Source organism: Ascaphus truei, chromosome 5 (genome assembly GCF_040206685.1).
Source record: "Ascaphus truei isolate aAscTru1 chromosome 5, aAscTru1.hap1, whole genome shotgun sequence".
In the NCBI taxonomy this organism is placed as follows: Eukaryota; Metazoa; Chordata; class Amphibia; order Anura; family Ascaphidae; genus Ascaphus; species Ascaphus truei.
Window position 1 is genome coordinate 192,908,016 of NC_134487.1, and position 27,068 is coordinate 192,935,083.

Here is a 27,068-nt window from a genome sequence, read left to right on the forward strand (position 1 = left end):
TATGCCTACCGAGCTATCCCCGGTGTGTTCGTGTTCGTGATTCTTGAACCATGATGTGAATACGCAAGACTTTGTTCCAGCACAGCAGCAGCCGGTCCTGTAGAGAAGGGGTTAATAACAACGTATCTAAGGATTTACCCAAACTTCAGAATTTGTTAGCCCTGGTGACTCTCGAACGAATTCTAACGAATTTCTACGAAATTCTTTGAGGTGGCTGAGTTATTAGGTCGGGAAGTTGCGATCTAGCTACGGGACCTTTTAAACCAAGACTGCATTTCTTGTGCTTGCATGCAAAGGACAATTTATTTTGTTCCTTTATCCCAGTAAGTGTTGTTTTAAGTGTATTCTGCAGATGTCATGTGTTTGTCTATTTAGGAAATAAATCACAATTTATTTTGCAACTTGTTCTGTCCAATCGAGTATTCAGAAATATAAATGTTCGGAAAAAGAATTGTGACTATAGCGCTAAAGTATAAATACCTACTTAGTGATACAAACAGTGATAAATATCCTTTAAATAAAGGTAGGCTGCCTAGTACCTACTGTATAGTACAAACAGAGTACAACATGGAAAAAAGAAAAACCTGGTGTCAAATGTTCAAAATGGTAAGTCCTGTGATCCTCAAAGAATCTGCACGAGTGCTTGACAGGCCATGGAACGAGAGAAAAGAAAACAAACACAAATCATAGCATACAACTGCTGGGTAACTCATTCTAACACTATACAACATATAAACAATAAGACTCCTAGTGAACAAACTAAAAATAAAATTTATTATAAAATGAACTCTGTCATAAAAGACAGCAATGAAGCAGTTGAGGGCAGCTGGTCATCCGGTGATGGTAAAAATCAAAACCCTACACTGGCGACACACTTTATTCGAGCTTGGCTAGTCCCACGAATTCGGGTATACCCGGGTGTATTGAGGTTTGTGACTGTTTTCTGCCCGAGTACATTGAGTTATTTTCCAAGCAGGGATTGAAGCATTTTATTCCCGCTGGCTGCAATACTGCACAGTATATATATATAAACTGCATTACAATTCATGAATTTATGCCATCTGGTAGACACGCGAAGCATTGCAGCCTATTAAATCCTAATCATTATCATTTAACAGATCAGCCGCCCATCAGCCAGGCATGAACCCAGGCTGGGAAGGCAAATGCAACGGGGCTTGTCAGAGGTTAGGAGTGGCGCATTCCAGGTATCTGCCAGGTACATACCGGGTATTTGCTCGAATAAAGTGTGTCGGTGCAGTACTTACGACAAGCAAGGTGATAACAAGCGATGTATTAACAGTGTCCTCTCAGCGCAGGGAAATGTCCTGGCAGAGTATACACTCTGGTCCGCCGGTACTCTCGCCCGAAATCCCTTCTGATGTGCACAGGACCGTATGCTACAGAGGTACAGATCCCGCCCTGTACCCATACAGAGATACAGATCCTGCCCAGCACCCATACAGAGGAGGATAGGATAAGGAAGGAAGGGGAACCAGCCGCACGTGCTGTTGGCGTGAGAACCCCGGAGAGACTGCTTCCACCACTGGCATGGTCCTGTGCACATCAGAAGGGATTTCGGTCGAGAGTACCGGCGGAGCAGAGTGTATGCTCTGCTAGGACATTTCCCTGCGCCGAGAGGACACTGTTAATACATCGCTTGTTAGCTCCTTGCTTGTCGTAAGTAGGGTTTTGATTTTTACCATCACCGGATGACCAGCTGCACTCCACTGCTTCATTGCTGTCTTTTATGACAGAGTTCATTTTATAATAAATTTTATTTTTAGTTTGTTCACTAGGAGTCTTATTGTTTATATGTTGTATAGTGTTAGTCTGAGTTACCCAGCAGTTGTATGCTATGATTTGTGTTTGTTTTCTTGGCCTGTTCCATGGCCTGTCAAGCACTCGTGCAGATTCTTTGCGGATCACAGGACTTACCATTTTGAATATTTGGCACCAGGTTTTTCTTTTTTCCATGTTGTACTCTGTTTGTACTAGACAGTAGGTACTAGGCAGCCTACCTTTATTTAAAGAATATTTATCACTGTTTGTATCACTAAGTAGGTATTTATACTTTAGCGCTATAGTCACAATTCTTTTTCCGAACATTTATATTTCTGGATACTCGATTGGACAAAACAAATTGCAAAATAAATTGTGATTTATTTCCTTAATAGACAAACACATGACATCTGCAGAATACACTTAAAACAACACTTACTGGGATAAAGGAACAAAATAAATTGTATACCCCCTGTGGGATCGAAACGTTGTACTTCTGTGCTTTGTGTTTTAATACACTTACTGAATTTACCTGCCTGAGTGCTGTCTCCTTTTTGCCAGTTTCTGGTAATGTATGTTTTTGTTATCTTTATGGGATATGCACCAGCCCATTTAGGATACTATATTGGAGTGCCTGTGAAATCTTTTTCAACTATATATATATATATATATATATATATATATATATATATATATATATATATATATATATATATATATATATACATACAGTGGTCGACAAATCACCAAAAAATCTACTCGCCCAACAAAAAAATCTACTCGCCACCTAGTACCAAACGTGTGATGCCTGGGCTAATAGGAGCTCGCCACGATGTTAAATCCACTCGCCCAGGGCTTGCAAATGTATAGGTTTGTCGAACACTGTATATATATATATATATATGTGTGTGTGTGTGTGTGTGTGTGTGTGTGTGTGTGTGTGTGTGTGTGTGTGTGTGTGTGTGTGTGTGTGTGTGTGTGTGTGTGTGTGTGTGTGTGTGTGTGTGTGTATGTTTATTGTGGGGCTGTAGTGTGTAGTTTTTTTTATTGTGGGTAGCAGGGGTGGGTGAAGGGGGTATTAGCCCCAAACGGTGGGTGTTTAGGCCTTGCAGGTGGGTAGTGGGAGGGGTTAACCCCTTCATTACCATAGCGTTATTAACCGCTAAGTTAATGAAGGGGTTAAGTCCACCCGCAACTCCCCCACAAGCCCTAAACACCCACCAAGGGCCAATTACCCCCTTCACCCAGCCCCGCTACCCACAATAAACCTGGCACGGGTGGTTAACCCCTTGATTGCCTTAGCGGTTAGCCACTAAAGTAATGAAGTGGCCTGTAAATGCATTTTTCCTGCCTCGGATGCATGCCGGGGGGCTCCGGTGCTGGTATTAATGGGTATCAGCTCCGGAGACCCCCGGCATCAATCTAAGGCAGGAAAAAGGCCTGATTTTTTCTAAGTGCCGAGTATCCGCCCTCACCGATACTTCTAATTAACAACGTGCCAACATTTTGAATATCTCGACGACTGTGATCTACCCTCTCTAACAGAGGAGGAGAATAATATGTTGAATGGGAAAATCACGCTAGAGGAACTGACAGCGGCAGTAAAGACATCCAAAGCATCTAAAGCGCAGGGACCCGACGCTATACAAATTCTTACTATAAAAAGTTCCTACCCATATTATCACCCCACCTACTTGCCCTATTTAACTCCTTCATGGAAGGGAACCCAATCCCGATCCCAATGGCCTCAGCTAATCTAGCAATAATTCATAAAGAGGGGAAGGATCCGACCCAGTGCGGAAGTTATAGGCCCATATCACTTCTGAACAATGACCTAAAACTATATAGTAAGATACTTGCGAACAGGTTGAACCCTATCCTACCTAGATTAATTCATTCGGACCAAGTTGGGTTTGTCTCGGGGCGCCAAGCCGCGGACAATACCCGCAAAATAATAAATATAATTGATCATGTCCACATGTCAAATACAAAGGCGATGTTACTGAGCTTAGATGCAGAGAAGGCATTCGATAGGATAGATTGGTTATTCCTAGACAAAGCCTTGAAAAAATTTGGCTTTAAAGACACGTTCCTGGAAGGCGTCCGGGCTCTCTATCAGAACGCTTCCGCCGCGGTAAAACTCCCAGGTGGAACAGGCGAGAGATTTCAAATTAAAAACGGTACAAGGCAGGGATGTCCCCTATCTCTTCTTTTCTTTGCACTCACGATCGAACCTCTGGCGACCAAGATCAGAAACAATATGAACATCCAGGGCATTGACATAGGAGGGACAAATTATAAAATATCTTTGTTCGCAGATGATATTATCCTAACCTTGTCAAAACCCCAAACTTCCCTTCCGAACCTTCAAAGGGAACTGTCAGACTTTGGCAAAGTGTCAGGATACAAAATAAACACTGGAAAATCTGAAGCCCTAAACATTAGCTTACCAGAAGAAGAAGTGAAGCTACTCAAATTGAACTTTTGCTACCGGTGGTGTTCTTCATATATAAAATACTCGGTAGTAAATTTATCAAGACACTACCGGGATCTATACCAAGATAACTACCCAGCTCTCTGGGAAACGATTAAGAAAGACTTGGAACAGTGGGAAGGTTACCAGATTTCATGGATTGGGAGAATGACATCCGTGAAGATGAACATACTCCCTAGACTTTTATACTACTTTCAGACACTCCTAGTCCATGTACCTGGCACTGAACTAAAAAACATACAAAACAGAATGTTTAACTTTATCTGGCAGGGTAAAAGACCCAGAGTAGCAAGATCGGTCCTGCTGGCATCAAGAGGAAGAGGAGGTATGGCGGTCCCAGACATTCACAAATATTACATAGCAGCACAATTGAAACAAGCTGTTATGTGGAAAACCGACCCGGCAAAATGTTGCTGGATCGAAATAGAGTCCAAGTATGCCAGAATGCCTTCTCTGCAGGCTTGCCTTTGGAGTCTAGACAGGGGAGATAGACAAGCACACAATCTAAAATTAAAAGCGACAATACTTACTTGGGAAGTGTGGTCAAAATATTAGAGCAGATTTGGCCTATGCTCATCTAACCCACAGCTCACGCCCCTATCCAATAACCCCAAATTCCCCCCGGGATGCAGATCCAAGTTATACGAACAATTAAAATCAAGAGGGATTGGGGCGATCGCGGATCTCCTAAGCCTAGGAAGGCTCCTGAGCTACCAAGAAGTACGTGCCAAATACAAGATCAGAGAACTTGACACATTTAAATACCTACAAATTTGACACTTTACCCAAAAAATATGCCCAGCTCCAGAATTCTCCCCTCACCAAATTCGAGTGGCTCTGTTAAGCAAACACCTACCAAAAGGGACTAATCTCTGACATATACGCTGCCCTAGAAAACTTGGTGGCCCCCCAAAACCATGATTATATGCTCAAATGGGAAGCCGACTTGAATATCACAATAGAGAGAGAGATTTGGGATGAAATTTGGATGGCAGCTTCAGGTACATCCCTATGCACCACGACAAAGGAAAATATTTATAAAATTCTCTATCACTGGTACCTCACCCCAGTGCGACTAAGTCAGATCTACCCCCTGGCGTCGGACCTATGCTGGAGAGGCTGCGGACTTAGAGGGGACATGGCCCACATCTGGTGGACCTGTCCGGAAATTATAAAATACTGGACCAAGGTACACAATCTGATAAAAGAGGTCACAGACCTAGAACTACCTATAGAACCGCTGACCTTCCTACTTGCAAGGCCAATACCCGGAATTGGTCGTGCAACGAGGAAATTAATCTCCTTTATTCTCACTGCGGCCAGATGTGAGATAGCGCCTGCCTGGAAGAAACAAACCACCCCATCCAAGAGGTCCATCACGGAAGGATCAGTGAAGTGATGCTGATGGAGAAGCTGACGGCAATGCTCAGACAGAAGCTCTTCCCATTTTATAATATATGGGAGCATTGGATTCTTTTCACGAGATGAGGGACCCTCGGAGACACCTCCCTAGAGACCGAACTCGACCCCACAAGCTCTTGCGCCTGCTCCCCAACATTGACAGACTTAGGAACGCGGCCCCCAGGCTGGGAACACCCTCCCCCTCCCCCTTCCCCCTCCCCCCTCCTCCCTCTCCCTGCCGCTCTGTCCTCCCTCTACGAGGACCCCCTTTTCATTGACAATCAAGATTGTCTTTCTTTTCCCCCAAGAAAAAGGTTAAAATGTTTATGTATTAGGCCGTGAAATGTATCTGACTACCACCTGTTGTATCAATGCCTAATAAAAATATTTTGAAAAAAAAAAAAAACCAGATGTCATTCCTAAACCCTTCCTCCATTTTGGATGTGAATACCCTCAAATTAAAGCTGATAGACTGCACTTTAAGCCCATATTCATCATTTATCTGTAACTTGAATTTATTTTGGTACACAGCCGAAATAACAAAACTTGTATCAGTGTCCAATTATTTCCGGACCTAACTGTACATATATTCCAAATGGCAATCAAATAATTGCATTTTAGTGTGTACATAATGCAATTAATTTGTGCATCATGTAACACTATGCCAAATCAATGTTCAAAAAAAAATAAACAATTACAAACAAGATACAATGCCATCCAAACAATCAAATAAAAACTAAGCAAGTAAACATAAAAAAAAATACCATCAATTAATCAAATCAAAAATCAATTACAATCAAATCCAAATCAATTACACAATTCACTATTCAATTCCTAAAACCAAACCATTGTAAAAAAAATCAACTTCAAAGTAACCACCATCATACAAAATCTAACTACCAAAAATAAGCCAATATTAAAAAGCAAGCCCCTGAAATAAACTATTGCAAAGACCATGAAAATTACACGTAACTAAATAAAAATGACATTACATACACCAATTTCTAAAGAAAGCTGCAAAATACATTTTAAAAACATCAAAACAACCTAAAGAAACATTTGCAAAACAATCATTTATTATTCCTGTATGTCTAGCCATATAGATATACATCCATACAGGGGCAATAAATTAGCATAAAAAACAATGACATTACATCAAAAATTAAAACACAATACAACCATTCAGTGTCCCTGTATGTATTTATATCCATAGGGACATATATAAATCCAGGGTCAATAAATGGACATAAAACATCACACATATATAAAAAAATGTCAAAAACCTGTAAAAGTTCAATAAAATACATTTCTTTTGTTTACTTACCATTAGATGGCCCACTCACCGACTCCCGGGGAACCGCATGCTCTCGAACCAATCTACGCACAGGAACCAGGTAACCATAAAATAAAAAACCATAACAATCCAAGTGTTTGTCTTCTTTCTTCTATTTGTAATCCATACCATCAGTCTTGGGGTCTTCTTTACCTTCCCCGGGGTCTTCTTTATCTTCTCCGGGGTCTTCTGTGGTCTTCTTCCGCCACGCCCTGTTCCTCTTTTTGGGAGGGGAGGTCCTCCCTTCACGGTATCTGGCTGAAAAATGAGACGACATAGGCTTTTATAGGCCTATGCAGGGAACTCCTCCAGCAGCAGGAAGCAGAACGGAGCACAGCCGTGAAGTAAACAAGGGTGAACAAGGATGGTGACTAAAAAAGCTGATGACAAAGGCCTGCGGGCTGAAACGCGTCAGAGGATCCATCAGCTGCACATGTCTGTTCAATAAACTTTTTTAGTCACCATCCTTGTTCACCCTTGTTTACTTCACGGCTGTGCTCCGCTCTGCTTCCTGCTGCTGGAGGAGTTCCCTGCATTTCCCCGCTGGACTGCACGCCGGGTAGCTGCTGCTTCTGGATGACATCACCGCCGGTCATGTGACCGCCCTACGCGACGCTGCAGTCGCGGAAGGGTTGGTGGTGCAACATTGAAGTTCTGGAAGATCGAGTCACGGTGTTTTTACCTTCTGAATCGTGAGTGCTTGCAACAATTTGCAGATTATTTGCATCATGTACACACTGTAAAATTCCATGTTTTAATTGCCATTTCTTAGATATTAATTTGGCTAGATACTGTGTTTTATTGGGAGATGAGATTGATTTTCGTTTGCAATGTGCTTGTTTTTTTAATGTGGCTATATAATATTTAAATTTGGAGATGAAATGTGATGTATTGGTTTTGAGATGTGGTATTTTTATTTGTGCATGTTTTGTTAATCCTTAACCATTTATTTGTATATTGCTTAATCATGTTTGTGTATATATATATATATATATATATATATATATATATATATAATCAAAGGCTCCTTGCCAGGCAGACCATAGAGTCCAGAGTATCCAAAGTACACGCAGGAAGGAAGAGACAGCACACTTGGTAGTAATGAAAAAAATTGTATTGAACAGCAGGCACAATCACCAACGTTTCGGTCCTAGGGACAAGACTTTTATCAAGGGAGTGCTCAACACGCAATGACCACCACCACCTATATATACCCATTACAATCTAACAGTGACAAACAATTAACTAAAATCAAAAATACACACACCTGTGTGACTGCAGCCATCTGTGTCGAGGATGCGATGACGTCATCACCACGTATCTATCACACGTGCTGTCAGCAGTGAGGAGCATCAAAGGTAACTAAGGGAACCCCCCTTAACCAGAAACAACCTCTCCTGCGCATGCGTGGCGCTCAAATCCCGGCTGCCTGGCAGTGAAGGGCATAATGAAGGAGAGGGGGGGGGGGCGGGCTTCCCCAAAGTGCTCCGTCGGAGCTGCTTGACAGCGCCTGGATATAAAGGCAGCAGCCTCAATTACACATTAATACACCACAAAAAGTGATTATGAATAAAAGTACCTAAGTGCAAACACCAAAGCTGGGCAAAAGGACAGAAAGGGAAAGGTGGGGGGGAGGGAGGGGAGGGAGGGGAGGGTGAAAGGGAAGGAGGGAGGGAGAGAAAGGGAAGAAGGAACGGGAGGGGAAAGGGAAAGGGGGGGAGGGGAGGTGGGAAGCAGGGATGGAAAGACATAGAATCAAGGGAAGATTGGTTAAAATAAATCATACATGAACGAAGGGCAAAAAAAATGAATGAAGAGCAAAACAATAAATAAAGGGCAAAAAAATGAAAGCCCATAATGAGGACAATGCCAAAAAACAGAAAAAGCCATCACAATGATCACATATGGGGGACACTCGAAAAATAAAGTTCTTAATGAAATACCCAAGTCTGAAGTCCTCGTTGAGGCCAAAAGGTGACATAGTTTTAAGATCGTGTATCATTGTAATCTCCAGTTGCAGCAAAAGTCTACTCCGGTCACCACCTCGAGACGAGGTGACAGCTTGTAAGATGGGCATACATCTTAGGGTCGACAGACTATGTTTCTCCTGTTTGAAATGTCTAGCCACAGGAAGAAGTTTGTAGTCCTCCCCTGTGTTCGAGTCCATCAGCGCTTTCCTGATCGTAGTCCTATGAACAGCCATGCGTTCTTTAAACATACGGCTAGTTTTGCCTATGTAATAAAGCCCGCAAGGGCATCTGATAAAATACACAACGAATCTCGTCTCACAATTCATGGGGGTTTTAATGTGTATTGGTTTTCCATTATGTGGATGGGCATAGGATTGGCCAATCTGTAAAAAGCCACAATTAATACATCCATGACATTTATATACACCAGGCTTCTTTTGTAGCCATGTGGTTGTAGGTGCATATTTAGTCGATGGATCAGCCTGCACCAGAAAGTCCCTCAGGTTTCTACCCCGGCGATAGCACATCCTAGGTGGTACCTGACAAATACTACCTATTTTAGGGTCATTGCTCAAAATGTTCCAGTTCTTTTTGATGCTACGTTTAATGACATTCGATGCGGTAGTAAAGGTGCTACTGATGTTGATGCGGCTGGCCTCCATTCTGGCAATATGTGGTGAGAGGAGAAATTTCCTGTCCACGGCCCTAGCTTTAATAAGGGCCATATCAATTTCTGATCTTAGATATCCCCTATCAAGAAATCTGTTAGTCATTTTACATAAAGCACCCTCTACCAGCTTTGGGTCGCTAGTAATGCGCTTAACACTCAGCATCTGGGAGTAGGGAAGACCCCGTTTAAGAGACTCGGGGTGATGGCTCGTGGCACAGAGCAAAGTATTTTTATCTGTAGGTTTCTGAAAAATCTCTGTTGCAGGTAATCCACCATTTTTATATACCACGGTATCCAGAAATGGAATCCTATCCATGCTGTAATTCGCCGTGAAGCATATTGTAGACAAAATCATGTTGAGGTACGAAATGAATTGTAGTAGTTCGTCCTCATTGCCTCCCCATATCAAGAAGATATCGTCAATGTAGCGGGTGTAATGGACAATGTCATCAGCAAAGGGTGCATCATTAAAAGGTGTAGTTGTTCGTAACTGTCCATGAAAAGATTAGCATAAGCAGGTGCCATATTGGAACCCATGGCTGTTCCTGTAAGTTGGAGGTAAAAGTCACGTTCAAACCTAAAAAAAAATTTGTGAAGAATAACTTCAATCAACAGTAAGATGAATTCAGTGGGTGGGCAGTCATGTTCCAAATGATTAGAAAGATGTTCTTTGATTGCCTCCAGTCCCTCACCATGTGGAATATTGGTGTAAAGACTGGAGACATCAAGCGTCACCAGTAACATATTGGTGATGTCAAAGGTAATAGTGCCCAGTTTATTAATAAAGGCCATCGTATCCTTGACAAATGATGTAATTTTCATGACAATAAGTTGTAACAAAAAGTCAACAAATTGAGAGAGTGGGTGGCAAAGGGAACCTCTTGCTGCAATAATTGGTCTGCCTGGCGGATTTGTAATGGATTTATGCACTTTAACTAGCACATAAATCCCTGGGACCAAGGGCTGGTCCTGGGATAAAAAAGAGCCAGTTTCCTCAGAGATCCACAGGTTGTTTACACCAAGTCTGATGATGGAATCTATTTCTTTCTTGTAGACCGGTGTGGGATCCTTCTGCAGTTTTTTGTAGTAATTAGTGTCCATAAGTTGCCTCTCAATCTCAGCCCTGTATTCACCATAGTTCATGACGACAATGCCTTGTCGGCTGGTTTGATGATGATATCATCATTAGACTTCAAGGACTTAATAGCATCTCTCTCTGCTACTGTAAGGTTTGAAAAACTTTTCTTGTGAGTCTTGATTTGTTTCCTTGTGTCGTTCCCCAAATCCCCATAAAGGTAGCGATACTGTGGTTAGCTACTGTAGGATCAAAGGTGCTCTTGGCTTTGAATTTATTACCAGCATAAGCCGTCTGATCAGTACTTGATTGAAAGAAGTTTTTGAGGCGCAGCTGTCAGTCCAGTTTGTACATATCAACTTCCCATAGGAAAGGGTCTTGGGTGGTAGTGGGGACAAATGATAGTCCCTTCTGCAGTACATTGGTCTCTGCAGTGGACAGTGGATGGCTTGAAAGATTGAAAATAACTTCCTCCTTATCCTTGAGCGCCATCTCCTCTTCTTGGCTTCTCTTTCCAGGAACCTTAGGCTTCCTGCCGCCTCGCCGGACCGCTCGCCTACATCGGAGTCCGGAATAGGCGGTTTGTGTGCTCTAAAAGAAATGGAAGGGCTCCGGCGCAACTGCGCATGACAGACTCCAGACAGCTCTCCGAGACGAAGCGCTGTACTAGAGCGTGAAACGTGTAGAGGGGGAGATGGTGGTGTAGCCCCAGTGTGTAATATGCAAATAAAGTTTTGTTGTATTCATCCGGGAGCTGTCTGGAGTCTGTCATGCGCAGTTGCACCGGAGCCCTTTCATTTCTTGCATACTTACAGAAGGCTGCACGCGGAAGCTGAAGATTAGAGGAGAGCAGGACCCAGACCGGAGTTGCGATATAGGTAAGGGTTATTATATTTCCCTCCTACTCCGGTCATCTTAGTGGCCATGCATAGCTCCCTCTTTCCCAGCCCTACATGACCATGCTGACACCATAGGTGCCACTACTGACTACCGAAGCGCAGGACAGTTTTTTCTTTGGTTTGTGTGTTCTCTCTGTGGTAGGTACTAAAAAGTCTCCAGGTGTGTTCACTCTGGGGCATCTGAGGCGTCTGTATCGCTGGTATGGTAACCGGCGCCGGTACCGGGGGATCTTTTGGAACGTGGAAAGTTTCTCCTTTGACCACCTCCCCTGTGCCTGGTTCGTGCAGGCCTAGAAGCCATCCGTATACTCTCTTGTCCTGGTAATTACTGGCCACCTGTTTGAGTTTCTCCCATTTGTACTTGGTGAGATTCTCACGGTGATGATCAATGGTCTGTATTTTGTCGGTCCAGTTTGTAGAGATATCTGATGCAAGTGTCACCGTGCTTGTCATTAATCACCTGTATCTCTTTTTTGAGCCGTGTGATTTCTTTACTGGATTGCTCAATAACCAGGATCATCAGGTCATAGGAGGATTTGTTAAGGATTCCTACCCTCTTTCTACAGAACTCGGTATCAGTCCGACCAATAGTGGGTTGATTTTGAATACGGAACCCTCTGGGGATAAGTTTTTCCCTGTGATAATGTGACAAAATCATGCCGTGCATGTAATAATCCACCTCTCTTTTTTTCAGTTTGATAAGATCATTAAAGATATCAGAGGCTTTGTCTGAACCCAGTGCAGCCTCAAATGTCTCAGTGAATCTAATTTTGGCAATGTCAGCCTCACTATAGCTGACACTGTCAGAAATATTAGACAAGATCCCAGTTATGTCTGGAAAATCTTCCATCCCACAATAGGTCACTCTGTGTAGAATAATGAAAAACAATGGGTATAAAATCTAAGGTGGTAATCCACTAATCCAGGGATCCACCACATATGAATGGTTTAGGTGCACATCTCGTAGCAAGCAAACACAGTGTAACAGAGCAGATGGCACACAAATAAAGATGAAGACAGGTGCTAGTCCCATATAGACAAGTATAATCAAAGGCTCCTTACCAGGCAGACCATAGAGCCAAGAGAATCCAAAGTACACGCAGCAAGGAAGAGACAGCACACTTGGTAGTAATGAAAAAAAATTGAATTGAACAGCAGACACAATCACCGACGTTTCGGTCCTAGGAACAGGACCTTTATCAAGGGAGTGCTCAACACGCAATGACCACAACCACCTATATATACCCATTAAAATCTAACAGTGACAAACAATTAACTAAAACCAAAAATACACACACCTGTGTGACTGCAGCCATCTCCGTCGAGGATGCGATGACGTCATCACCACGCATCTATCACACGCGCTGTCAGCAGTGAGGAGCATCATAGGTAACTAAGGGAGCCCCCCTTAACCAGAAACAACCTCTCCTGCGCATGCGTGGCGCTCAAATCCTGGCTGCCTGGAAGTGAAGGGCATAATGAAGGAGAGGGGGGGGCTACCAGAAGTGTTCCGTCGGAGCTGCTTGACGTGCTTGGGTGAAGGGGGTATTTGGCCCTTGGTGTGAGTTTAGGACTTGCGGGGGGGTTGCGGGTGCACTTAACCCCTTCACGACCGTAGCAGTTAATACCGCTACGGTCATGAAGGGGTTAAGCCCCCCCGCAAGCCCTAAACAAGCACCGTTGGGGCTAATACCCCATTCACCCACCCCCGCTACCCACAATAAAAAAAATACACACACACAGCAGCCGCCAAAAAATAAATCTAAATAAATAAATGACAATAAATACATTTGAAATACATTTTTATTGATAGTGTAGATGTGCAGGGGGTCTCCGGAGCTGAACCGCGTTGGTTTCAGGTCTGGGGACCCCCTGCTCCCCGAGATACAGCCCCCTTTAGGGGGTGCCGGTATCCCTTTGCTTGGTTTAAAGGGCCCGACCACGTGATCGCGGCCTGTAAACCAAGCAGAGCAGAGGGATACCGGCATCCCCTAAAGGGGCCTGTATCTCGGGAAGCAGGGGGTCCCCAGAACTGAAACCAGTGCGGTTCTGCTCTGGAGACCCTCTGCACATGTACAGTATCAATAAAACACATACAGTATACAGTATAAATAAACACTCGTTCTTTACCTTAGCGGCTATGCGCTATGGTAAAGAAGCAGCATTTCTGTATTTTTAATAATATTGTACAGTGAGCAGGGGGTTCCCTGAGACAGAAATCTAAACTCAGGGGGCCCCCTGCTCCTGCTCAATATTATTAAAAATACAGAAATGCTGCTTCATTACCATAGCGGATAGCCGCTAAGGCAATGAAGGGGTTAACCCACCGTGCCCGCTTTATTGTGTGTAGTGGGGATGGGTGAGGGGGGTATTTGGCCCTTGGTGTGAGTTTAGGACTTGCGGGGGGGTTGCGGGTGCACTTAACCCCTTCACGACCGTAGCAGTTAATACCGCTACGGTCATGAAGGGGTTAAGCCCTCCCGCTACCCCCCGCAAGCCCTAAACAAGCACCGTTGGGGCTAATATGCCATTCACCCACCCCCGCTACCCACAATAAAAAAACTACACACACACAGCAGCCGCCAAAAAATAAATAAATAAATCTAAATAAATAAATAAATAAATGACAATAAATACATTTGAAATACATTTTTATTGATAGTGTAGATGTGCAGGGGGTCTCTGGAGCTGAACCGCGTTGGTTTCAGGTCTGGGGACCCCCTGCTCCCCGAGATACAGCCCCCTTTAGGGGGTGCCGGTATCCCTCTGCTTGGTTTAAAGGGCCCGACCACGTGATCGCGGCCTGTAAACCAAGCAGAGCAGAGGGATACCGGCATCCCCTAAAGGGGCCTGTATCTCGGGAAGCAGGGGGTCCCCAGAACTGAAACCAGTGCGGTTCTGCTCTGGAGACCCTCTGCACATGTACAGTATCAATAAAACACATACAGTATACAGTATAAATAAACACTCGTTCTTTACCTTAGCGGCTATGCGCTATGGTAAAGAAGCAGCATTTCTGTATTTTTAATAATATTGTACAGTGAGCAGGGTTAGCTTTGGTTTTAAATTGTGTTTTCTGGTTGGTACTTACAGTATATATTGATTTTTGTTTACTTGATTGGTTAAAATAGTTGACTTGTTTGGAAGTGTTTGTATTTACTGGTAGAGTAGCTTGCAATTATATTGTTAACATTCATTTGCAGAATGTGTATGGTGCATAGATTTTATGCATCATTTATACAATGTAAATGCAATGTACTGTGTGGATTGGAATGTTATGTTTTATATTGTAAAATCAGTTAGGATTATTAAATGGATTATTATTATTGTCTGTATAGAGAAGCGTTATCTGTAAGACAGTATGATTTTGATAACCATTCTACATGTATTTGTATATTGGTTCATCATGTGTGTATACAATACCAAGGATTACATCTATCTAATTGTAAAAAAACCTTATACTTTATACACAGCATTGCAATAAACAAAATACATGATGAACAATACAGTACATTCCCTGTATCTCCCTGCCTTCAGTGTAATCTGTTTAAAGCCCCCTCCCCCCTAATGTTTCTGTTAAACAGATTACACTGAAGGCAGAGAGATGTACAGGCCTAAAGGCCTAAAGCCCCCTCCCCCCTAATGTTTCTGTTAAACAGATTACACTGAAGGGAGAGAGATGTAAAGGCCTAAAGCCCCCTCCCCCCTAATGTTTCTGTTAAACAGATTACACTGAAGGGAGAGAGATGTAAAGGCCTAAAGCCCCCTCCCCCCTAATGTTTCTGTTAAACAGATTACACTGAAGGGAGAGAGATTTTACAGAACCCACAGGGAGAGAGATTTTACAGAAACACACATTAGGGGGGAGGGGGCTTTAAACAGATTACACTGAAGGCAGAGAGATGTTTCTGTTACCAGTAAATCTCCCTCTCTGCTGTCAGTGCAGTGTATGTAAATGTGGGGAGGGGGGGGACCCAATGTGCATACTGTGAGGTCTAACCACCCTCACCCCCTACCCACATACCGTTACCCCCCCCATCCTGGCCATGGCCCCTCCGCTTCTGCAAAACAGACACAAAAATTAAAACATACAAAGTAATGTCCCCTAACCCCTTAATCACCATAGCGTTTATTAACTGCTACAGTCATGAAGGGGTTAACCCACCCTCACCCACCACTCGGGATGCCTACATACCCTCCCACACTAACCCCCCCCCGTGAGGCCTAACCACCCAGTCAGTACCCACAAGGGAGGCCTACCCACATACCGTTGGGGAAACACCCCACCCCCAGTACCCACACTAAAAACAGTACAATGACCCACAATAAACAGAATTCTATTTATTAAATACATTACCCACCCCCTGTGCCCCCCCCCATAAATACAAGATTTATCCTTCTACATACAGGGTTCATAACGCAGTCCCACGCTAGTCCCCGGTGGGATGGCAGGGCACCTGGACAGACCTACAGTTTACCAGCAGCCCTTTTTACACAGGTTCTGGAGGCCTGCTGGTGGATCCTGCCAGCACCATGGCACCCAGGTGGTCTCCTTGGGTCACCGTGGGCCACAATTGGGTCTCCACGGTAGGCCCAAGGATGTCTGGGAGCCCCGGGTCAAACCCACAGGTGTCTGCGGGGCCTCGGGTGGTTCCCTCGGGGGTCTGGGGAACTCACGGGTGCTCACTACGGGTCCGCGGTGCCCCCACAGAAGTGGGACCACACATCATCATCCCGCACCTACGAGTCGGCGGTGCCCCCACAGAAGTGGGACCACACATCGTCATCCCCACAGACTACGGGTCCGCGGTGCCCCCACAGAAGTGGGACCACACATCATCATCCCCGCATGTGTCACCCGTGGAACCACCAGCCTGATACCCTTGGGATACCCGAGGATACCCACAGGTGGTCTCCAGAGGCCCCACGCAAAACCACGGAATCAAACCCTGAATGTAAAAAAATAAACCTGGCCAATACATTCAATACATACACCCTCCCCCCCAACACCTACAGTACAATAATGTGCAAAATAACTATTATCCAGATATGGATAATAGATTAATTGCCCATTATTAAAAACATTAACTAGCATATACAAATAAATAAAGTACTACTGACCTCATCAATACGAAGTGTCCGTTGCCAGCAAAATCCTTGTCTTGTCCACAACATACATAGCAAATACAAAGCCAATACATTGCAATTACATTCAGATATCAATTAACTCCTTAAACACCTTATCAGATAATAACCGCAAAGGTGATTAAGGGGTTAAGCCACACAGGCCCGATACCCACCCTCACCCATATATATATATATATGTGTATACAGTGTACTGTATATATATATACACAGTATATACTGTATATGTATAGGGATTGTTATTATATATATACTGTATATATATCCAGTATATATATACAGTATACTGTATATTTATTTCTCTTCATGTATTTATTTATTTATTTAGATTTATTTAATAATTGTGGGGCTGCTGTGCGTGAATTTTTTTTATTGGGGGTGAGGGGGGTGTTTGGCCCTTGGTGTGAGTTTAGGACTTGCAGCAGCAGCACAATTAATAAATAAATCTAAATAAATAAATGAATCTAAATAATACATTTAAAATACATTTTTATTGATAGTGTAGATGTGCAGAGGGTCTCCAGAGCAGAACCGCACTGGTTTCAGGTCTGGGGACCCCCTGCTCCCCGAGATACAGGCCCCTTTAGGGGGTGCCGGTATCCCTCTGCTCTGCTTGGTTTACAGGCCGCGATCACGTGGTCGGGCCCTTTAAACCAAGCAGAGGGATACCGGCACCCCCTAAAGGGGGCTGTATCTCGGGGAGCAGGGGGTCCCCAGACCTGAAACCAACGCGGTTCAGCTCCGGAGACCCCCTGCACATCTACACTATCAATAAAATGTATTTCAAATGTATTTATTGTCATTTATTTATTTATTTATTCAGATTTATTTATTTATTTTTTGGCGGCTGCTGTGTGTGTGTAGTTTTTTTATTGTGGGTAGCGGGGGTGGGTGAATGGGGTATTAGCCCCCACGGTGCTTGTTTAGGGCTTGCGGGGGGGTAGCGGGAGGGCTTAACCCCTTCATGACCGTAGCGGTATTAACTGCTACGGTCGTGAAGGGGTTAAGTGCACCCGCAACCCCCCCGCAAGTCCTAAACTCACACCAAGGGCCAAATACCCCCCTCACCCATCCCCACTACACACAATAAAGCGGGCACGGTGGGTTAACCCCTTCATTGCCTTAGCGGCTATCCGCTATGGTAATGAAGCAGCATTTCTGTATTTTTAATAATATTGAGCAGGAGCAGGGGGGGTCCCTGAGCATTAATTTCTGGCTCAGGGAACCCCCTGCTCACTGTACAATATTATTAAAATACAGAAATGCTGCTTCTTTACCATAGCGCATAGCCGCTAAGGTAAAGAACGAGTGTTTATTTATACTGTATACTGTATGTGTTTTATTGATACTGTACATGTGCAGAGGGTCTCCAGAGCAGAACCGCACTGGTTTCAGGTCTGGGGACCCCCTGCTCCCCGAGATACAGGCCCCTTTAGGGGGTGCCGGTATCCCTCTGCTCTGCTTGGTTTACAGGCCGCGATCACGTGGTCGGGCCCTTTAAACCAAGCAGAGGGATACCGGCACCCCCTAAAGGGGGCTGTATCTCGGGGAGCAGGGGGTCCCCAGACCTGAAACCAATGCGGTTCAGCTCCGGAGACCCCCTGCACATCTACACTATCAATAAAAATGTATTTCAAATAATTTTTAATGTGCGGATGTTTGCGCAGAGAGAGAGCAGCGGATCTCTCTCTGCTGCAAACACATCTCGCCCCCGCCGCCCATACAGTAGTATCATTTATGTATGTGCATATACAGTACTGTATGTGTACAGTACTGTATGTTAGGGCTTATAGGGGTTGTTGTTATACAGTATATATATATAAATATATATATATACTGTGTATATACAGTACTGTATATATATATACTGCATTACAATTCATGAATTTATGCCATCTGGTGGACACGCGAAGCATTGCAGCCTATTAAATCCTGATCATTATCATTTAACAGATCAGGCCCCCGTCAGCCAGGCATGAACCGTGGCTGGGAAGGCAAACGAGGTGTGGAGTGGCGCATTCCAGGTATCTGCCACGTACAAACTGGGCATTTGCTTGAATAAAGTGTGTCGCAGCAGTACATAAAGTTTATCTGTAAACCATTGATCTGCACCATGGAGGTCTGTCTTTATCTTTCCATGTACACGTGCTACTGACATCCCAGTCCCAGCTGCTTCCCGTCCACGTCCAGAGGGACCCACCAGACTCCACCTATCCCGCCACTGTACATATCCTACTGACATTCTGTGAGTAGGCAGCACATAGGGGCCAAGCATCACATTATCTCACACCTGAACAATATTGTCTGCACTTACTGTGTTTCCTTTTTTGTTGTGTTTTTCCCTACATGCTCCCCCTGGGTTGAGAAAATATCGTTTGATCATCTGGGACCAGTCAAGACCCCTGGTCTTGGGGGCAGGGGGTTACAACCTATATTATATTTTCACTATTACACTATTTTTAGTCACAACCTTCTTTAAGATCACTATATGTGTGTTATATATATTCACTGTATTTTAAGTGATCACTAGTATTTAATTAGCGCCAGTTTTCACCAATCACGTTGTCACATTGCACTTATATTTCCTTATTACTGACTATAAGGGTAACACATGCGGCCCTTGAAGTAGAGCATGTTGCCCTCCACTGCAATATGGGGTTAAGAATAATATAATTATTTTTAATCACACATCAAAAGTTTGACCTAAAATAATTTACCTGTAGTTGTGATCAATAGCCACTTCTGCGCAGAAAGTTCCCTTAAAGTAGATTGGAGTTTCCATGCAAAGTGCCCACTCAGTACAAACACTTTAGTTAATCCCTGTGCAGAACCACTAAACAACACATGTAAGAAGTTCAGAATGACATGTAATACAAGTCAAGCTGCGCTGGCAACAGCAACACTGGAATGACACAGCAATTTCACTAGCAGCTGAAATATTCGGCTCTCGGCGGGTTCTTGTTGCCTTCTTGGATTGGCGCAGCTTTGTGGCGCTTTTCTCGCTAAGAGTTTCTGCCGCGCACCGCCGAGATCTTACTCGGCATCTACTGCATTCAGAATAGTGCTTAATATGGCGAAATAGCCATTCTCGCCACCCGCACGGCACTTTATTTCCGGCAACAATAGCATGTGCCGTGTTTCTGTAATCTCGCACACATTCCGCCATCAACTGCATACCATATGGCAATCTCTCAAAAAAAATGGCTAATCCAGCCTTCTCGCCACTTACTGCATAGGCCCCATAGAATCAAGGGAAGATTAGGTAAAAGAAATCAAACATGAACAATTGGAGGCAATCCGAGAACATCTTTCTAATCATTTGGAGCATGACGGCCCACTCACTGAATTCATCTTACTGTTGATTGAAGTTATTCTTCACAAATTTTTTTTTAGGTTTGAACATGACTTTTACCTTCAACTTACAGGAACAGCCATGGGTTCCAATATGGCACCTGCTTATGCTAATCTTTTCATGGACAGTTACGAACAACTACACCTTTTAAATGATGCACCCTTTGCTGATTACATTGTCCATTACACCCGCTACATTGACGATATCTTCTTGATATGGGGAGGCAATGAGGACGAAGTACTACAATTCATTTCGTACCTCAACATGATTCCGTCTACAATACGCTTCACGGCGAATTACAGCATGGATAGGATTCAATTTCTGGATACCGTGGTATATAAAAATGGTGGATTACCTGCAACAGAGATTTTTCAGAAACCTACAGATAAAAATACTTTGCTCTGTGCCACGAGCCATCACCCCAAGTCTCTTAAACGGGGTCTTCCCTACTCCCAGATGCTGAGGGTTAAGCGCATTACTAGCGACCCAAAGCTGGTAGAGGGTGCTTTATGTAAAATGACTAACAGATTTCTTGATAGGGGATATCTAAGATCAGAAATTGATATGGCCTTTATTAAAGCTAGGGCTGTGGACAGGAAATATCTCCTCTCACCACATATTGCCAGAATGGAGGCCAGCCGCATCAACATCAGTAGCACCTTTACTACCGCATCGAATGTCATTAAACGTAGCATCAAAAAGAACTGGAACATTTTGAGCAATGACCCTAAAATAGGTAGTATTTGTCAGGTACCACCTAGGATGTGCTATCGCCGGGGTAGAAACCTGAGGGACTTTCTGGTGCAGGCTGATCCATCGACTAAATATGCACCTACAACCACATGGCTACAAAAGAAGCTTGGTGTATATAAATGTCATGGATGTATTAATTGTGGCTTTTTACAGATTGGCCAATCCTATGCCCATCCACATAATGGAAAACCAATACACATTAAAACCCCCATGAATTGTGAGATGAGATTCGTTGTGTATTTTATCAGATGCCCTTGCGGGCTTTATTACATAGGCAAAACTAGCCGTATGTTTAAAGAACGCATGGCTGTTCATAGGTCTACGATCAGGAAAGCGCTGATGGACTCGAACACAGGGGAGGACTACAAACTTCTTCCTGTGGCTAGACATTTCAAACAGGAGAAACATAGTCTGTCGACCCTAAGATGTATGCCCATCTTACAAGCTGTCACCTCGTCTCGAGGTGGTGACCGGAGTAGACTTTTGCTGCAACTGGAGGTTAAAAAGATACACGATCTTAAAACTATGTCACCTTTTGGCCTCAACGAGGACTTCAGACTTGGGTGTTTCATTTAAGAACTTTATTTTTCGAGTGTCCCCCATATGTGATCATTGTGATGGCTTTTTCTGTTTTTTGGCATTGTCCTCATTATGGGCTTTCATTTTTTTGCCCTTTATTTATTGTTTTGCTCTTCATTCATTTTTTTTGCCCTTCGTTCATGTATGATATATTTTAACCAATCTTCCCTTGATTCTATGTCTTTCCATCCCTGCTTCCCACCTCCCCTCCCCCCCCTTTCCCTTTCCCCTCCCGTTCCTTCTTCCCTTTCTCTCCCTCCCTCCTTCCCTTTCACCCTCCCCTCCCTCCCCTCCCTCCTCCCCCCCCACCTTTCCCTTTCTGTGTCCCCCATATGTGATCATTGTGATAGCTTTTTCTGTTTTTTGGCATTGTCCTCATTATGGGCTTTCATTGTTTTGCCCTTCATTCATTTTTTTTGCCCTACGTTCATGTTTGATTTATTTTACCTAATCTTCCCTTGATTCTATGTCTTTCCATCCCTGCTTCCCACCTCCCCTTTCCCCCCCCTTTCCCTTTCCCCTCCCGTTCCCCTTCCCGTTCCCCTTCCCGTTCCCCCTTCCCTTTCCCCCTCTCCTCCCTCCCCCCCTTTTCCCTTTCTGTCCTTTTGCCCAGCCTTGGTGTTTGCACTTAGGTAATTTTATTCATAATCACTTTTGGTGGTGTATTCATTTGTAATTCAGACTGCTGCCTCTATATCCAGGCGCTGTCAAGCAGCTCCGATGGAGCACTTCTGGATGCCCCCCCCTCTCCTTTATTATGCCCTTCACTGCCAGGCAGCCGAGATTTCAGCGCCACGCATGCGCAGAAGTGGTTATTTCTGGTTAAGGGGGGTTCCCTTAGTTACCTATGATGCTCCTCATTGCTGACAGCGCGTGTGATAGACGCGTGGTGATGACGTCATCGCATCCTCGACGGAGATGGCTGCAGTCACACAGGTGTGTGTATTTTTGGTTTTAGTTAATTGTTTGTCACAGTTAGATGGTAATAGGTATATATAGGTGGTGGTGGTCATTGCGTGGTGAGTACTCCCTTGATAAAGGTCCTGTCCCTAGGACCAAAACGTCGGTGATTGTGCCTGCTGTTCAATACAATTTTTTTCATTACTACCAAGTGTGCTGTCGCTTCCTTGCTGCGTGTACTTTGGATTCTCTGGACTCTATGGTCTGCCTGGTAAGGAGCCTTTGATTATACTTGTCTATATGGGACTAGCACCTGTCTTCATCTTTATTTGTGTGCCATCTGCTCTGTTTCAATATATATAAATATATATATATATATATTTGTGAATATACCAAGTGCGCATGAATGTAGGGGTTAATATCTAGTAGGTGCTACCTGAATGCTGGTTTTAACACAGAAACTCAAATAGTATATGTGTGTTTGCATTTGGCGCAAAGACAAGATAATACCCAGTTAGGGAATGGTGGGGTAAGACTCACAGTAATTTATCCTTAATTTATAAGCAGTCTAAATGTTGGTAAAATATAAAATGCTATGGGGGCTATGCACTAAGCTCCATAAAGTGGCTTTAAGAGCGGAAAGTGCTTTGCGAACGTGATATTCCGCTCAGCGCGATTCACAGAGCAGCGCTAACAGGCACTTTCCGTTCTTAAACTGCCTTTTTTCCTGAAAATTTTCTAAGTCCCAACAAACCCGTACGATCAGCTAAATAAGCAGATTTCTGCCCTTTTGCGGGATTCTCTAAGCTACGCTAAGAGACCGTTCTTTAAAAACTCGCCAAACAAAACACGCCAGCCCAAGGCAGGCGGAAAAGAATCAGGACTTAGAAAATTGTCTTTGTTTACATTTTTGCAGGCACACCATCCATACAATAGGCCGGCGGGTGTCCCTGGCTGACCCCACGTGGGTCCCAGAGGGAGGCCGGGGGTCCCGTGGGTGTCCCCAGCTGACCCCTTGGGGGTCCGGGTGTCCCTGCGGCCGTCCCGGGGTACCCGCGGGTTTGCGGTACCAATGTTGTGCCTCAAAAAAAATAAACAATATTTCTAAATAAATACACCCCAACACCCGCCCCCCTAACACATCAATACAGTAATGGGCAAAATTACTATTATCCACATATGGATAATAATGCAATTGCCCATTTTAAATACATATAAATTACAATAAATATAGTAAATACATATTACACTTACCTTTTCCAGGCACCCACGATGAAAGCCGTCTTAATCCTCATCTTCATCCTGCCCATATCCCTCCGGTGCTGCAAAACATACAAAACAATCAAAAGAGCCAATGTAATGTCCCCTAACCCCTTAATCATTTAAGCGGTCATTAACCGCTATAGTCATTAAGGGGTTAACCCACCCTGCCCCCATTCATTTGTACAGTGGTATATATATATACACATATATATCCGAGAACATCTTTCTAATCATTTGGAACATGACGGCCCACCCACTGAATTCATCTTACTGTTGATTGAAGTTATTGTTCACAAATTTTTTTTTAGGTTTGAACATGACTTTTACCTTCAACTTACAGGAACAGCCATGGGTTCCAATATGGCACCTGCTTATGCTAATCTTTTCATGGACAGTTACGAACAACTACACCTTTTAAATGATGCACCCTTTGCTGATTACATTGTCCATTACACCCGCTACATTGACGATATCTTCTTGATATGGGGAGGCAATGAGGACGAAGTACTACAATTCATTTCGTACCTCAACATGATTCCGTCTACAATACGCTTCACGGCGAATTACAGCATGGATAGGATTCCATTTCTGGATACCGTGGTATATAAAAATGGTGGATTACCTGCAACAGAGATTTTTCAGAAACCTACAGATAAAAATACTTTGCTCTGTGCCACGAGCCATCACCCCAAGTCTCTTAAACGGGGTCTTCCCTATTCCCAGATGCTGAGGGTTAAGCGCATTACTAGCGACCCAAAGCTGGTAGAGGGTGCTTTATGTAAAATGACTAACAGATTTCTTGATAGGGGATATCTAAGATCAGAAATTGATATGGCCCTTATTAAAGCTAGGGCTGTGGACAGGAAATCTCTCCTCTCACCACATATTGCCAGAATGGAGGCCAGCCGCATCAACATCAGTAGCACCTTTACTACCGCATCGAATGTCATTAAACGTAGCATCAAAAAGAACTGGAACATTTTGAGCAATGACCCTAAAATAGGTAGTATTTGTCAGGTACCACCTAGGATGTGCTATCGCCGGGGTAGAAACCTGAGGGACTTTCTGGTGCAGGCTGATCCATCGACTAAATATGCACCTACAACCACATGGCTACAAAAGAAGCCTGGTGTATATAAATGTCATGGATGTATTAATTGTGGCTTTTTACAGATTGGCCAATCCTATGCCCATCCACATAATGGAAAACCAATACACATTAAAACCCCCATGAATTGTGAGACGAGATTCGTTGTGTATTTTATCAGATGCCCTTGCGGGCTTTATTACATAGGCAAAACTAGCCGTATGTTTAAAGAACGCATGGCTGTTCATAGGTCTACGATCAGGAAAGCGCTGATGGACTCGAACACAGGGGAGGACTACAAACTTCTTCCTGTGGCTAGACATTTCAAACAGGAGAAACATAGTCTGTCGACCCTAAGATGTACACTACCGACACGATTTATTCGAGCAGGGCTAGTTCCGCAAGCCGGGGGATGCCCCGGCTTGCTAGCCCCACTCCCTCGGCGTGCCGCGCGTCACCGATGCGCGGTCACGCTTCATCGGGTGCCTGCGCCCTCTGCGCGCATGCCCAGGGCTCCCCGAGGGAGCCCTGGTGTGCCGTGATATTTGGGACGGCGGTGGGGGGTTCCGGGGGGCCCGGCGGACCCGGAGAGGCGAAGGAGAAGCCCCGATCGGAGGGCCGCTCCTCCGAGGCTTCGGCGCGCGTTCGGGACACCCCGGCGCGCGCCCGGTTACTGTCGCGGCCGAGACCGGGCAAATGCTCGAATAAACTCGGCCGCGACAGTATGCCCATCTTACAAGCTGTCACCTCGTCTCGAGGTGGTGACCGGAGTAGACTTTTGCTGCAACTGGAGGTTAAAATGATACACGATCTTAAAACTATGTCACCTTTTGGCCTCAACGAGGACTTCAGACTTGGGTGTTTCATTTAAGAACTTTATTTTTCGAGTGTCCCCCATATGTGATCATTGTGATAGCTTTTTCTGTTTTTTGGCATTGTCCTCATTATGGGCTTTCATTGTTTTGCCCTTCATTCATTTTTTTTGCCCTTCGTTCATGTTTGATTTATTTTACCTAATCTTCCCTTGATTCTATGTCTTTCCATCCCTGCTTCCCACCTCCCCTTTCCCCCCCTTTCCCTTTCCCCTCCCGTTCCCCTTCCCGTTCCCCCTTCCCTTTCCCCCTCTCCTCCCTCCCCCCCTTTTCCCTTTCTGTCCTTTTGCCCAGCCTTGGTGTTTGCACTTAGGTAATTTTATTCATAATCACTTTTGGTGGTGTATTCATTTGTAATTCAGGCTGCTGCCTCTATATCCAGGCGCTGTCAAGTAGCTCCAATGGAGCACTTCTGGAAGCCCCCCCCTCTCCTTTATTATGCCCTTCACTGCCAGGCAGCCGAGATTTCAGCGCCACGTATGCGCAGAAGAGGTTGTTTCTGGTTAAGGGGGGTTCCCTTAGTTACCTATGATGCTCCTCACTGCTGACAGCGCGTGTGATAGACGCGTGGTGATGACGTCATCGCATCCTCGACGGAGATGGCTGCAGTCACACAGGTGTGTGTATTTTTGGTTTTAGTTAATTGTTTGTCACAGTTAGATGGTAATAGGTATATATAGGTGGTGGTGGTCATTGCGTGGTGAGTACTCCCTTGATAAAGGTCCTGTCCCTAGGACCGAAACATCGGTGATTGTGCCTGCTGTTCAATACAATTTTTTTCATTACTACCAAGTGTGCTGTCGCTTCCTTGCTGCGTGTACTTTGGATTCTCTGGACTCTATGGCCTGCCTGGTAAGGAGCCTTTGATTATACTTGTCTATATGGGACTAGCACCTGTCTTCATCTTTATTTGTGTGCCATCTGCTCTGTTTCACTATATATAAATATATATATATATATATTTGTGAATTTACCAAGTGCGCATGAATGTAGGAGTTAATATCTAGTAGGTGCTACCTGAATGCTGGTTTTAACACAGAAACCCAAATAGTATATGTGTGTTTGCATTTGGCGCAAAGACAAGATAATACCCAGTTAGGGAATGGTGGGGTAAGACTCACAGTAATTTATCCTTAATTTATAAGCAGTCTAAATGTTGGTAAAATATAAAATACTATGGGGGCTATGCACTAAGCTCCATAAAGTGGCTTTAAGAGCGGAAAGTGCTTTGCGAACGTGATATTCCGCTCAGCGCGATTCACAGAGCAGCGCTAACAGGCACTTTCCGTTCTTAAACTGCCTTTTTTCCTGAAAATTTTCTAAGTCCCAACAAACCCATACGATCAGCTAAATAAGCAGATTTCTGCCCTTTTGCGGGATTCTCTAAGCTACGCTAAGAGACCGTTCTTTAAAAATTCGCCAATCAAAACACGCCAGCCCAAGGCAGGCGGAAAAGAATCAGGATTTAGAAAAATGTCTTTGTTTACATTTTTGCA

The 27,068-nt window shown here is 44.2% G+C and overlaps 1 protein-coding gene across 3 annotated transcripts in view; it reads left to right on the plus strand.

Moving 5' to 3' along the window:
- Positions 1 to 27,068, plus strand: part of PKD2L2 (polycystin 2 like 2, transient receptor potential cation channel) — a 1,160,187-nt gene that overhangs the window by 123,772 nt on the left and 1,009,347 nt on the right. For all 3 annotated transcript variants that reach the window (XM_075601557.1, XM_075601558.1, XM_075601559.1), the window contains exon 2: positions 7,005 to 7,068. In XM_075601557.1, coding sequence (XP_075457672.1) covers positions 7,005 to 7,068 — 64 coding nt within the window. The remainder of the gene's footprint in view (positions 1 to 7,004; positions 7,069 to 27,068) is intronic.